The following is a 15,087-nucleotide window of genomic DNA, read 5'->3' on the forward strand; positions in this document are numbered from 1 at the left end:
GAGAGAGAGAGAGAGAGAGAGAGAGAGAGAGAGAGAGAGAGAGAGAGGGAGAAGGAGACTCCATATTCGCGATCGTTCGCTTTTATTTGGTTATTCAATTTCGGAATTCTCATCATTTGTTTTTTTTTCTTCTTTTCATCATCATCAGCAATTCATCATTTTGTGTGGTTTTGCTCGATGGGATTTGATCAGTACTAATCAATATGTTGGCAAGTCGAAAGAAAAGAGAATAAACGTGAGTTTTCACAGCAGCGCATAGTTGAGTTAAATACGAAAATTTAAATGGAGTTTAGCATTTTATGGTAATAGCTGCTATTGATATAGATATCGCTTATCAGATAGTGACTAGACCGGCACAGAGTGTGAGCGAGCACTTAAAGCAACGAATTACATTTGCAATTGCAATCGCACCGAAGCCACAACAACAATGCCAGAGATCAATTAAGAACAGGTGTAAATGTAGTGTGCTTGAAAAAAAAATAGCACCAATTGATTTATTGTTTGCGCTTTTATTTATTCGCTTCCCTTTGTCTTTCTCATCATCGATTTTAATGCATTTGCACAAGCGGCAGCGGCGGTGGCAGCAGCAAAAAAAATGAGCACTTTGCTGGTAAATTGTGAATTCGTAACGATAACAAACATATAAATCGAGGCACAGTAATAAGCAAATATTATTTATTATGTAGGCGCGATTAGATTCTCTTTTTCCGTTGCCGTTACACTGTAGTTGTCGTTGTTGATGAAGCATTCGGCACGTACATTCCGCGTGCACACAATGAACCATCAATATCAATTTGTAAATAACAACTGAAAAAAAAACCACGATCACAATTTCAATCGCTATTGATCTGAGTCAATAGTCATAAATCCAGTGAATAATATTCCAGTACGGATCTCTTTGCTCCATTCCAAATGTGAGCGCAATGTTGTAATGCACACAACGATTGTAATCGGCCATAAAATGTTAAGTGGCATTTTGTGTGCCAGGCCAACTTGTTAGCTCATCAACAGTTTTGCACCATGCTTGTGACTCGCTGGATCTGCCTTCTTTTCAATTCTAGTGTATTTGGCTGGAAAAAGTAAAATATGGATAGTTTTGAAACTATGAAGCCTTGAGCATTGGAAAGGAAATTCACATGAGAGAAAATTGTCTTCTTCTTCTGCATCGAATTTATGTTTCCATGCATTTATCACGTTTCACTTCCTCTGCATCACATAAATCTCGTCTCGACTGTTGTCGACTTATTTATTTTCTGTCGATTTTTTTCTGCGACTCGATTCATCAAGTTAATCATCAAATCCCCCGAACTGTTCAATGTGTAATAATTTGTATTGAACACCCGATCAAATTCAATTTTCAAATTGATGAATTTTGTTTTTAGCACGAACTTTAAATTGATGAATTTGATTATATGCAATGTGTAACTTTGAGTCACATGAAGAAATTGCTGGATGTGTTCACGCGCTTTGGATTTGACTAGCTGTGAGTAATCGTGCATTTAAATGTTTGTACACTTGGTGACAGGTAATAATATGGGTTTATCAAGCGATACTGAATCATTCCGTGAACGAAAAACTAGTTTTCTCGCTCGCTCTCCGGTGGAGAGTCTCCGCATTGTTTTGTTTTGAAACAAAAGACGGAATGCAAAAGAGAGAGACCTGAGACGCGCCAACGGTGAAAAAAAAGCGACAACAACTTTGACGACGACAGAATTTTGCCACTTTGAATGGATTGTGTTTTTGTTGTGCGGTGTGTGCGCGGTGCAAACACGACTGACACGTTGCATACAGCTGGCGATAATAATCGGTGGACTGAACGAGGCGGTGATGTGAGAGCGAGTGGATTTGTGTGCAAAGGTATTAAAAAAGAGTTGAATGGCCCATTGAATGAATTCAAATAAGCCAGCGATTAACATGAATATTTTATTAGGCATTTTCAGTTGAAAGCTGCCCAAAAAACATTCGACGCTCGCAACAATGTGTCACTTACACACACACACAAACAAGATGTGTCAAAATTGCTTGTGGGTAATTTGTCGTTTGGAGCAAATTGGTTTTCGGGGAAATTGTATTTTCATATTTTTCAGTCAAACGTGGAAATATGCACGGGCTTCGAAAATAATCGGGCCGATTAAGCATCAAACACCGATAGCCACCGTGAGTGAGTGTGTGTGTGTGTGTGTTTGTGTATCTGTGTGAAAGAGCAACAAAGTTACAATCGCGTTAATGCACATTGCAATTCTTGCCACATAATTACAGATTAGCTGACTGTAGTGACCGTTTAATCAAATAAATAGCAACGTATCAATTAAATTCGCGCGCCTTACGTTCTGTGTATGTGTGTGTATCTGTGCCGATTTTCAGTTGGCCAGCGAACTTGGACTGATTGACACAAAGGCAACATCCGTTTTGTCTGCGGTACGGGCGCACCGCGTGAAAAACCAGCAACACCGATTTAAGCGCACAAATTGTGGTCGACAACAGCAACGTACGACGACGACGACGACGACGATGGTGATGATGATGATGATGATGATGACGATCGAAAACCGATCACCACGACACTGTGGTCGACGACGGTGTAGTCAATATATAATTGATTGAATTGCAAACCAAGTGGCAATTATTTCAAATTGAAATGACGATTGAAATGCAAAACGAAAATATGCTCGAAATGATGATCGATTGAAATTAAGTCAATGCGATAAAAGTTTATAGGATAAAAATGACAACACGTAAATGATAGACGGAGCGAAGCGAAGCAACAACGGTAAATGTTATTTGCATTAAAAGATTGATTTCCTCCTGTGCCGGAGTGGAATCGAGAGAGAGAGCCGGCCACGGAACGGTTGATTTGAATACATTATATTTCTGGTGTAAATGTAATTGATATGCTTGGAGTTGGATGGGATCGTTTAGCATTAACTAGCCGTTAAGACGGGGCTTTCTGTCTCTCGGTCTCATGTTTGCAATGTGTAAACAGAAGAGGAAATAAGCTGAGCTGTGTAGTGCAGGCAACAGACGCGATGATGAACAACAACAACAACAACAAATTTAAAACACACAAAGAGAGACGGAGATAGAGAGATAGAGACGGGCACTTAAACGACAAATCTATCGAAATGTGCGATTCCAATCGCTGATTTCATGAGCATTGCTGCATTTTGCGGTTGCGTTTCTGCTGCTGTCGATGCTGCGCCACCAATTCAATAATCGCTTTTAATTACAATGTTTTGAATGAGCATTGCTGCCAGTTTACTCTTTCACGTTGAACATTTTGTCACATCTAAATGGCCGCGTTCATGTCACCAAGTTAATTTCGACCGAGAAGCTGGTTTTTTTTGTCTCTTTCTAAAACATCTAGCATAATCAATTTGACCGCAGAGATTACTGCAATCGGAAAATATCTCGATGGCGAAAAATAATTGTGTGTCTGCAAAGGAATATGGTTGTGCGTGTTGGATGGGAGGTGATTTGGAAATGTTCGAACTGGTTTCCAGGCCAATTTTAAAGACACATTGATAATACACAGATAGAAAGAGAGCGTGAAAAACCGGAAAGATAACAACACCACATCGAGCAAATCGAGAGACGTAATTCACTAAATCGCCTGTTAAATTGACATGAAGAAAGACATTTATGTGCTTAGTTAGGTGCTTAACTGACAAACGACATAAACTGTTTGGATCAAATAAATGCTCGGATTTTTTCTTTCTTTTCTTCGCTTCGTTCGGTGAGGGGGTGGTTTTTTTTCTTCCGTCGAAGAAGAAACATGATATATTTGTCGTCGCTGGCGTGCGCTAACACACTCACTTTACAACCCTATTTTTTACTTTAAAGAAAAATTGCACTTGCTGCTCTTTTTTGTACTTAGTTCCCCCAATTTTTTCGTTGCTCGCCTCTCTTCGCAAAAACACTCCCTCTCACTCCAACAACACTCGGCGAACAAAGTTTTGATTTTTTTTTCTCTTGTTTTACATTTCAGTTATTTTGAGTCTCACACTTAATTTACCATTATCCAAAGCACCTTTCGAATCTAATTCGGGATTAAAAAGAATACATGGTTTCTTGGGTTTGTTTTTGTTTTGTTTAAATATTACCTTAATTTTCCTTCTTTTACAAATGCAATACGATTTATTCGTGTATTTTTTTTTGTTCTTGCTCTTTTGCATGAAATTAAACGCGTACTTTTTGTATTTGTATCTTGTTTAAAATTAGCGACACCTCGGTTGTGGTTTACACACTTTTATGCAAAGACCGAAGACATTACAGTTTTTTTCTTCTCTGACATATGAAACGCGTTTTCATTTTACGCGCCACATACGTTCGACTTCAAATTTCAGTACATTTCTTTTCTATCACTATGTAAAATTGCTTTCATTGGTCTCATTTTTTTTACTCGGAATTCGTGAGATTTTGAGAATTAAAATTGGAAACGAAATTTAAAACCCAAATTCAAACTGAATTCCACATCATGTGATTTCACTTTTTTTCCTCAAATAATAAATGATACAATAAAAAAACCGATAACGCGCGCGTTGACAACTAAAAATGACGCAAATAGATCAGACTTAACACAAAAATTAAATTCACACAACTTAAAAAAATCAAACAAGGAAGAGCAGTGAATAGAAAAATGTTGCAAATGAAGTTTGAAGGTAGATTTGGTTTTTTTTGTGTTGTTTCGTTTGTTTTGTTTCGTTTCAAACACGTACCTGGCCGTTGTGCAATCCCGATAGAGAATGTCAAAATCTTTGCAGGACAACAGCTTACAACGATTCACACCCGGTTGGATAGCACCCAATCCGCGAAGGATACGCACTTGTTCCACATTACAAACCAACGGAACAATATCTAATCTCTTTAGTTTTGTATAAACTGTGTGTAATCCACCAACGAGATGCTTTAGGAATAGCTCGAATGCTTGCGGCAAACACAACATTGTGTCGCCGGCTATGATGAATGCGGCCACTTTATGGCCACGATAATCGACCAATTTGCATTCATTTGCCGTGGGATCGGATGTCGAGATTGGCGGCGGACTGTTGTATGACCGTGGTGGCATCTGATGATGGGCAGCTGCCATCAATTCCAATGGGTTTGCATGATCTGCACGAAAAAGAGAGAAAAAAAAACAACAACAATTGAAGCAGTTTGTAAGACACTAACTATTTAGAACAGAGTTTGCCACCATTAAGAAGGAATTGAAAACTTGATTTTTTTTCTTTTCGAAATTGAGAATCAAGGTAACTTTGAAAAACTAAGAATTTTTCATTCTAACTAACTGCTTCTACTGAGACCTAATCTTTTTATTCTGAAAGTCACTCTCGCGCTATTTTTTAAAAATCAGTCGACCATTTCATCCGAAAAAAACATTTATTTTCTCTTTTTTAGATAATTTTATCATAAAAAGTTTTTTTTGTTGCTCGATTTTGATGGTTTTTGAACTTTGAAATTTATTTTCACTCGAATCCTGATTTGAATTTCATCAATTCCGATTTTTTTTTTTGAAATCCTTTTTTTTTCTTCATAAAATTAGGAAAAATGCAATAAATCTTACGCATCATTTGTAGTGAGTTGAGTAGACCCAAGCTGTGTGGAGCCAAGTGCGGTAGACTTTGTGCCATTCGTGGGCCCATCGCGGCCGCAATGCTATTCGGTGTGGATGTTTGTGGTGGGCTCATTGGATGACCCAATGACATCATATGCGGGCTACCCTGATGATGTCGCAACGGTGGGCTAACCGGAGACGGGCTCCGATTATGATTGTGATTGTGATGATGATTTGACGTTGTGGTGTTACTGTTATTTGATACACTCATATTATGATTATTGTTGCTGTTATTATTGTTGTTCGGACTGACGGCCGATTTGGAATTGTATTGAGGCGATGGTGGTGCTGAGGCTACGCTATGATCACTAGCTGTCGATAGCGAGTCCATTGCTGAATCCATACTCATCGGTGTTGTTCGATTTTTTGTCGAAAAAACACTAGATCCGTTTGTTTCACTCAGATATTTGCTAACCAATGGCAGCGGATACAAATCAGCTAAGCTCGCCAGTTTCTCACTTTTAATCACGCGCGTCACAAATTTGTTTTTCTAACTTTGTTCGATCAATTCAAAATTGTTTTTTATTAGTTCAAGTTCACTGTTGTTGTTCTTTCTTCTTCAGTTCAATTTTTCGAAAGTTCAAATGTTCACACAAAAATCCGAAGAAGGGAAAAATATTGTCGCTAATACAAATTGGAAGAACGTGTGCGCCGAAAGAGAGCAAGCACGACAATCAAATCCGGATTCGGTTTAAATACTGACTCAAATAAATCCGAAGTCGAAATCGAAATGTTATTGGTGGCAGTTGCTAGCGTTGATATATGGAAATGTGCGAATTTTCCATTTCTTGTACATACATATGTATATGCAAATATATGTATGGCTGGTGCCGAATTTTTCGGATTGGCGCTCAGGGGCAGACGATGAAGAGAGCAAGTGTGCGAACCGAAAATGAAATGGTATTGCGCTTTTGCAATATTACGAGTGGTTGGTATGATAGTTATGTGTGGATCTCTTTCTCACTGGATGGCTCTCTGTTCGCTGGCTCTATGTGTATATTTAATTCATTTTTGTGCACAAACATACATATCGAATTGGAGTTTGCGAGAGAATGAATGTGGTTAGATTTCCGAAAGAGACAGCGCGAGAGCAATTCAAGCAAAAGTGGAAAACTCTTTTTCCCAATCGCTGGTCTAGTTAGTTCCAATACGTGTGTTCTGTATGTGCTTCTGTTTTTGGATGAAAATTGCTCGTTTTCTCCGTCTCTGTCTCTCTCTTGCTCGTCGGAACGAATGAATGTGCGCGTATGTATGGCAAATATCGAATTGATCTGTCTATGTGCAAAATTGCAAGGAGTAGCCGGCGGCGGCGGTGGTGGCGGTGCTACACATAGAATATAATAACTTGAACTCGCCTTATCTCTTTCTCGAAGCGCACTCGAAAATACCGAAAATTATTCGTCACTCGTTAAAGCTTCGTATAATTCGTTTCACAATGTGCCGATTCGGGGTCGTTTCACGTGTGTGGATGATATACTCGGTTACAGTTATTCGCACTTCTTTCATAAAACACACCCAGCATCGAAATAAAAAAAACAACAACGAACGTTTGTCCGATCTCACAGTTTTTATCACTCCGACTGAAGTCGTTAGTTGTCATCAATTTTCACAACAAAGTTTTCTTTTACTTTTTTGTCCAATTTTTATCACAAAACTGTAAAATGCTTTTTTCTGTTTTTCTGTGTGGTAACGAAAATGTGTGTTGACATTTAATTCAAACTTTTCCAACAATTTTCTTTTATTTAATTTTTTCTTCTTCACGATTTTATCTCCAGTTTTTTTTTTCACCGTGCTTTTATTCAAGCGAAATTCTCTTTGCCGTGTAACAAAAAATAAATTACAAACAGATAGTTTTTCTCGAATTTTTCTGTGAAAAAGTTTTTTGCCGAACCAAGCCGAAAAAAATCACTTTGAATTTTGGCAAACACTTTTTGTATCGCCCGTTTTCGATCAGGAAAATATGTGCTGATGCTGAGCAGAACGATGCATACCGCACAAATCACACAATTGAAATGGAGACAAATCACAGACGAATCGAAAAAAAGACGTAATCAAATCGAGCGACCGAGTACGAATGTGAAATGTGGGCAATAAAAATCCAAATGCTACCTACAACTTACAAAACGACAACACACAATCACACACAAAAGCAATTGAGAGTTTCTCGAGTGAGAGAGCATAGCTCGAGCCTTCGGCGCGAAGCAAGTAAGCAGCAGTCGAGTAGCAGCGGCAGCGGCAGCAGAGCAGCAGGCAAGCAGTTAGCCAGCTTTTCTTCACTCTCTATATGTAAAACTGTACGGTGTGGGTATGAATGTGTATTCGAATGACGCGCCACACACTCACAATCCAACAACACACCAAATATACAAATTCGTTCTCTCTATCCGAATGCGAAGCACAGCGGCACGACAACGACGACAACGACAACGACAACGAGCTACTCTACGTACGGGAGCATGTACAACAGTACACACAGAACAAAAAAAGAAATGAAACGAAACGAAAACCCAAACTGAACCGAGAAATGAATGCAAAAGAAAAATAAAATAAAATAAAAGAAATAACATTATGAGCATGGGCATGAGTGAGTGAGAACGGAATAGAATACGGCAAAAACAGCAAAAGCAGCAGCAACAACAAAACGCTGGTATATTATGTGCACGGTGTGTGCAGCACTGTTCCCGTCTCTTTCTCTATTGAATTTTGCTTCGCGCACAAATACACAACCGAATTATACATACGCATACACAGTCATACATTTGAATTCTTATCCAACCCGACAACCAGAAAAGGAACACCGAAAAAAAAGAAATAATAATATAAGCGGTACGCAAAGAGAGCGAACGAAGAGTCGAATAAAAAGGCGAATAAAAAAATATATATGTATATATATAAAAAAGAAAAAAGGCGAACGAAGAAACAGTTTCGAGCAGCAAACGAAAGAAGAAAAAAGTTCGAATTGAAACGCGCATATACCAAAAAGGCGCCGTGAATACAAATGTATCAATTCACATAGAGTGCAGGAGCGCGCACCGAGCCACGGTTCGTATGTGCAAAGGCACCAGTGATAGAGGCAGGAAAAAGAGAGAAAGAGAGTGAACGCGCGAGAAAACGGAAAGGAAAAAACGAATTGACGATTGAAATCGTCAAAACGAATCACACACAACAAATACGCGCGCACATAACATTTGCACACGCCAGCAGCAGCAGCAGCATCGGCAGCGGCGGAGGCAACAGCGACACATAGAGAGCATTCACACAAAAATTTTCATGAAAAATATCAATCCATACGTGAGAAAGCAGCAATGAACGTGGCCTGGCACTGTGGCACAGCCAAAACACAGTCAGAGAGAGAACATAAAATACGAGAAAAACACACTACCGGAGGTGGGAACTAAAATACGATACGATTGTGTGTGCTCTCTGTCTCTCTGTGTGTGCGAGTTGTGTCGATGCTTTTTTCTCTCTTCTCTCATTTTCGTTATTCGCTTCTTCTTCTTTTTTTCGTTTTTATTTTCGTTCCTCTTTTCCACTCTGCTTCGTGTACTACCGCTCTGCTCTGCTTCGTGTTCCTCCGTTTCTTCTGCATTTCTATTTCTTCAACTCTCCGTTTGTTCATTTCAACTGTACGAATGGTATTTACGTTTCGTTTCCACACACACACACACACACACACACACGCTCACACACATACAGTGAGCGCGCACTTGGGCCGATGGCACACTCGTACGTATGGCCCCTTGATATATATACATACATAAATATGCATACGTATACATACCGAATTCGTATTTCGGATGTGTCATGCGCTATCGTCACATTAAACGATTGGTTAGCAAACATCAGATAGCAATCGAATACGATTGGCGGACCGAATGCGACACTGTGCATGTGTGTGTATTTGCCTCTTATTCCGAAGATTATCCGCCTATATTGTGCATCTCGCTCACATTTTCCATCTCTATTTTTTTGTTCTGCTGCTGCTAGTGTTGTTGTTTGTATGTCGGTCGGACAGACGGAGTTTGAACGGGTGCTCGTTGTTCGTTTGTTGCTTTTAGATGCTGCTGTTGCTGTGCTTCTGCCGTACGTTCGTTCGTTCGTTCGTTCGGTTGTTTGTCAGTCGATTTGGGTTTTCTTCGAGTTTGTTTGAATGCAGTATTTGTGTTTGTTCGGATTCTTCATTCCATTCCAGCGTGTGATACATAAGCCATCGCTTGTTCGTTCTAATATTGTACAGGGAGATGAAAGCTTCTCTCGGCTGCTAGCTATATCATTTTTTCGTCGTCGTTGTCGTCGTTGCTGCCGCAGTCGCTTTTGCTTCTGCTTTGGCTGCACAAATAACAATTTTCATTTCAATTTCTTTTCCTTTTTTCCTTTCTCTCTCTCTCCTCTCCCTGCAATACATAACCGTTTCGTTTTGCTTCTGCTCGTTCGCCAGATCACTAGAGACAGATTTCAGGCGCGTCTTGGCACAAAAACAACAACCGAAATATTTAAAAAAAAAACGAAACAGAAACACACATACACACATTTATACTGCATACATTTTTGCAAAAATGCCTGAGCTCCCTCGCTCTCTGCCTTTTATTTATATATTTCCATATGTGTGAGAATGAGCGTCAAACTACTTTGTGCTTTGTGTGTGCCTTCATATTCATTTGCACGATAGCGATTTGCCATTTTCCATCTCTTGTGTATCGTTTCGTTGCCTCATTCCTTTCACATCCTTTCTCTGTGCTGCGACTGTGAGCGAGAGGGAGAGAGAGAGAATTCATTTCTTTAATTTTTTGCGCGCACATTTTATTCCCGTATTTATATTTAAATTTTCATTCATGTGCCCGGGACACACTGAGAGAGAGAGAGAGAGAGAGAGAGAGAGAGAGAGAGAGAGCGAGGATTGTGTGTAGGTTTCTTGATTATATTTTCATTTTTTGTCGTTTCGAAATCCTCCTTTTTTCCAACGTCACAACACTTTTTCTACATGCAGTCTTTATTTGTATTCACAATTTTTTCTGAATGACATTTCTTTCGCTCAATTCAATTTTTTCTTTGCTCTTCCATTCTTATTTCATTCGTTTCGTCAATTATTGTGCCGTGCGCACAAGAAACTTAGCGAAAATTATATGTTACAATTTTTTTTACTTTCATTCGCAATACATTCATTTTAATTTCGTCCTTTTTCATTCAAGTTGTTCGCTTTTTTTCTGTTTGAATGGGCTTGTTTTTTCCCGTGCCATTCGAACTTGGGCAAAAGTGTCATTTAAGGCGTTACTATGATGGCAAGAAAAATGGTGAAGTTTCGATTTAACAAAGTCCCATTTTGTCACCGAATTGCCCTCTCAATCAGAAGTTTTGATTCAGAACCAGATCTATCGTCTCTCTACCTCGATTTTCGTTCAAAGTATTAGTTTCTCTCTCCTTGTTGGCATGGGCATTAATTCAAAAACTAGTTCCACTTCATTCGGATAATATATTGCATGCATCCCATGTCTTGAAGCGATTTTCAACGCTTTCGAGACCATTTGCAGGCATTTCGACGTTCAATCGATTGACGTTGTCCATTTTATACACTTTCCTACGCCAAATAACTATACATTGACTAGCACGTGCGCGCGCCATACACATTCATTCCGATGCATAGGCGATGGAGAGCATTGGATTTTGTAGAAAGTCCCTTTGACGTGTACATTTTCGATGATGGAAACAAAAACGCTTTTGTTTTGTCCGTGCAATGACATCAAACGAATCGGAAAGTAGACAGAGTTTATGCCTGAGACTGTGAAACGAAAACTAAAAAACGCAATGGGAAACCTTGCTGAAAGAGACATTCCATCATCGCAAAAAAAAAAACTTCGTTTAAAAACTCATTCAACATTGAAGAAATTGAGTGATTGAAATGGGCATGAAAAAAAAATCGTTTTCGAATCGAAGCAATTTTTCTTAATTTCACAGCGTTTGCTCCATTTGGTCGCATTGTAATCTCTTGTTCTTGGTCATTGCTTTTTTTTGTCGGCCAAATTTTGTGTCTGTTCATCGCGTTCGGCTGCATTCATTATTTTTCAATAGTTTACAATACACCTTGGAATTGGGAGGAGGTTGCAATTTGTATTTATAACTTGTGATATGCATAATTTCATATGAATACAACCATTTTTTTTCGTCGCTTCTCTTCTCTTGTGTTTTCTCTCGCGTCTGCATTTCTTTCATTCTTTCATAATTCTCGTTCGTCTTCCTCGGCTGCTCTGTGTTGTTTCATATAAACTTTTTTTTTCTCTTTCCATATTTCATATAAATTGTTTTTTACGAAAATAATACACAAGCGTTTGGAGAACGGGCCCGCAGAGTGAAAAACAAAACCGAACAAAGTAAGGTACATGCGAATGGTGTTTCGTTTAAAGCGACATCACTGTGAAAAGCTTCCAGAAATTGAATGAGTCTATTGGCTAAAAGGAAATGTGTGTGTACGAACGTTGAAGCGAGTTTTGTCTCGGCTGCCGCTGCTGTGCCACACTAATTTATGTATTTGTTGAACAAACACATATTTATGCAGATCTTTTTTTGATACCCAGCTATCTGTTTGGCATGTGTATCGGCAAACAACAGCGACGACGACGAAAACCCGAAACATTATAAACCACACCAAACCCGGTGCTCATACAGACCATTTTCAAATTTATTCCTATCTCTTTCGCATTGTGATTATGCTTCGTTTCTTTTTTTTGCCTCCAAAACTATCACACATTATATTTATCGTGTGCTATGTCTGTGTGCCTGCACCTCGCCAGCTCCTTTTTTTCGCCATCATTTTCAACCTGATATTTCTTTGATTGAATTCTCTCTCTCTTCATTTCAAAACCGACAAATTATTCCAGCAACAACAAAAAGAAGCATAACGACGAAGACGACGTTGTCGATGACGACGACGACCATGATGAAGATGGATTCACTGCGTGCATGTTGCGTTCCGTTTTATTCTTCGCAAAAATAAGTACACCTCGCTTGCTCTCGCACCACACTTTTTTTCATTCACCGGTTGGTTTGATTAAATGCTTCAGTGTTAATTAAAATACAACAATTTTAATTTGTTTCTCAGTCTCAGTCGGTTTTTCGCCTTCCTGCCCGCCGACAATCCAACCAGAGGAAAATAAAAATAAAACAACACGAAGAAATAACATCACATTAAGATTCATTTATCTCTCTGATCTTATATCATTTTGATTGTTTCCACTCTTTTTTTGTTGTTATGGAACGGAATTCATTGTTTTTATCACACAAATACGCTGCCCTATTCGGCTTCATGAAAATTGAGTTTTTGTTGTATTTTTCAAAAGTGGAATAAACGAGTTAAATGACCACTTCATTTCACGTTCTGAAGAATTTCAGAAATAAATGGCAAAAAGAGGGAAAATGACAAGAAGTGACGCAGAATATTACAAAAAATTAATTAAAAAAGTTGATAATTTTCATTTTAATTTGAATATTTTTAGTCGATTATTACTTTTAAATAAAAACTCAAAATATCGATTAATATTTCTTTTTACAAAAAAAAACGAATTTCAGGTAAATTAAAGTCAAGTTACCAGGAATCGTCCTGATTCAAATCATTGCAAAGTTCTTCATCATCAATGATTTAAAAGAGTGCCCAAAATCAAAATTTCCAACTGACTCAGACGAAAGAGCGTTATTAAGTCAAAGTGGAGCTGTTTATTATGTATCATCAATACATATTGATTCAAAATTACTACGTCGTCGTCGTCGCCGCAGATCTATTTAATCACATAATTGACAGGTGAATAGCTGTTTACTGAACTCTATTAACGGTTATTAAAATGACTGAAACGCTGTAATAAACACGTTAAATGATGCTCTCTTGACTCTAAATGCGTTTATATTTTCGAATCTAGAGTAGTGTGTTTGTTTGCAGAATTCCAAAGAATCATCAAAAGATCCACATCAAAATTGCGTTGCAATGCAAATACATAATAATGTGAGCAAAAACTCGTTGAGTCTTATTATGATGTGCAGTGCACACTGTATGCGTATATCGAGATGCGTTTCCATTGTGTCGGCTTTAATCGAAAAATATCTTAATGTGGTGAAGCAGCGGAAGAGGCGTAATTTTATTTACTGCATCGTTTTAATCCAGAGTCTGCTTATTCTGAAATAAGCCTCTTTATTGTTTTGCATTTCGGTGGTCGAAAATCAAGATGAGAGAGAGAGGGGGAGAGAGGGAGAGAGAGAGAGAGGACGAGAGAGTCCATCATGTCCTGCAGCATACACTGGCTGATCATCAAAAACACGGGCATTCGGGTGTGGTGCATTGGGTTCGATATGTCATATATTGAACCAGTGAAGTGAATTACCTATTTCAAGTCTATTGATTTACTGGTATGAATGCAAGCGAATCACAGTAATTATTTCATTGCGTTTAAAATGCTGAAAATACAAGATAAAACAGAGCACCTCTACCCCGTCCATCCATTCCATGAAAACTATGTAGCAATGGCCCAAACTCGAAATAAGCTTCAAGAGATTCGAAAAACAAATGACGATAGATAAACTCTTCTAAAGCTTTTTCCCATGTTTTTCCCAATCGCATATTCAGCGTTCACTCGAGAGCACAAAACAAAAACGTGCCAGGCATTACGAGCTGTGCGCATAAACAGTAGACATATTTTGAATTTTGTATCAAATACTTATTTACGTTCCTCGTCATTGACTGAATTGCGTTCCGGTCTCTCTTTTGTTCGCTTGGTCTCTCTCTCTCTCTCTCTCTCTCTCTCTCTCTCTGTGTGTGTGTTGCACTCGAAACTCCGAACTACGATGAAAATTTATTCGAGAAACGGAAGCATACGTAAAACTTGCTTACCACCTTTTTTAAATATAAATTCATACGGCATGCGAGAGCGAGTGAACGGAACGAGCAAGGGAGCGGCAGAGATAGACAAGAGGGATTGAGCTTTGGTCGACAGTTTTGTAAGCGAAGGTGCTGTTATTATCTATGCAGTGCATGCCGTCAGTGCATCGGGGAGCTCAAACAATTTCGTGGCCAAGATGTGTGTGCATTTATGAGCGAACGATCGTTTCATTCGCACATGTATGAGTGCCTCTAGTGATAGCTATGGAAAGAGTTTTATAAAATATTCCATTATATTAAACTTGCGGATGAGCGGTCAGAGAATGAGAGCACACTATGAATTGTTGTTGCCAGTGTGTGTGTATGTGTGTGTATGTGTCTAAGTGAGCGTGTTTGAGCGAGTGAATGTGTTGTTTTTTCCACTGCCTTTGCGTTGCTATTTTTGCAAATGCATTTTCGGGGAAAACAACGACAAGAATTTCCATACAAGGAGACATTTGCACACATTATCTAGTTTAATGTTGTCGCTTGTGCGAATGTTGTGCTGCATGTTTTTGGGGCATGGGCGACACACACAGTGCAGCGGATCAGAGAAGCGAGCGAGCGCGCGGAGGAGCCG

At 38.9% G+C, this 15,087-nt stretch overlaps 1 protein-coding gene across 4 annotated transcripts in view; it reads right to left on the bottom strand.

Moving 5' to 3' along the window:
• LOC129565653 (dachshund homolog 2) overlaps positions 1 to 7,993 on the bottom strand; it is a 44,315-nt gene extending 36,322 nt beyond the window's left edge. The window contains exons 1-2 of one of the 4 annotated variants that reach the window (XM_055440757.1): positions 5,561 to 7,993; positions 4,716 to 5,109 (exon numbers count right to left, since the gene is read on the bottom strand). In XM_055440757.1, the coding sequence (XP_055296732.1) occupies positions 4,716 to 5,109; positions 5,561 to 5,960 (794 nt within the window). In that variant the 5' untranslated portion in view covers positions 5,961 to 7,993. The remainder of the gene's footprint in view (positions 1 to 4,715; positions 5,110 to 5,560) is intronic. The other 3 variants (XM_055440758.1, XM_055440761.1, XM_055440759.1) reach the window with 3 other exon arrangements.
• Between the last annotated feature and the right edge of the window lie 7,094 nt (positions 7,994 to 15,087).

This window comes from Sitodiplosis mosellana, unplaced genomic scaffold, assembly GCF_009176505.1.
Source record: "Sitodiplosis mosellana isolate CC-2019 unplaced genomic scaffold, AAFC_SMos_1.0 Smas_scaffold_3, whole genome shotgun sequence".
Lineage (NCBI taxonomy): Eukaryota > Metazoa > Arthropoda > Insecta > Diptera > Cecidomyiidae > Sitodiplosis > Sitodiplosis mosellana.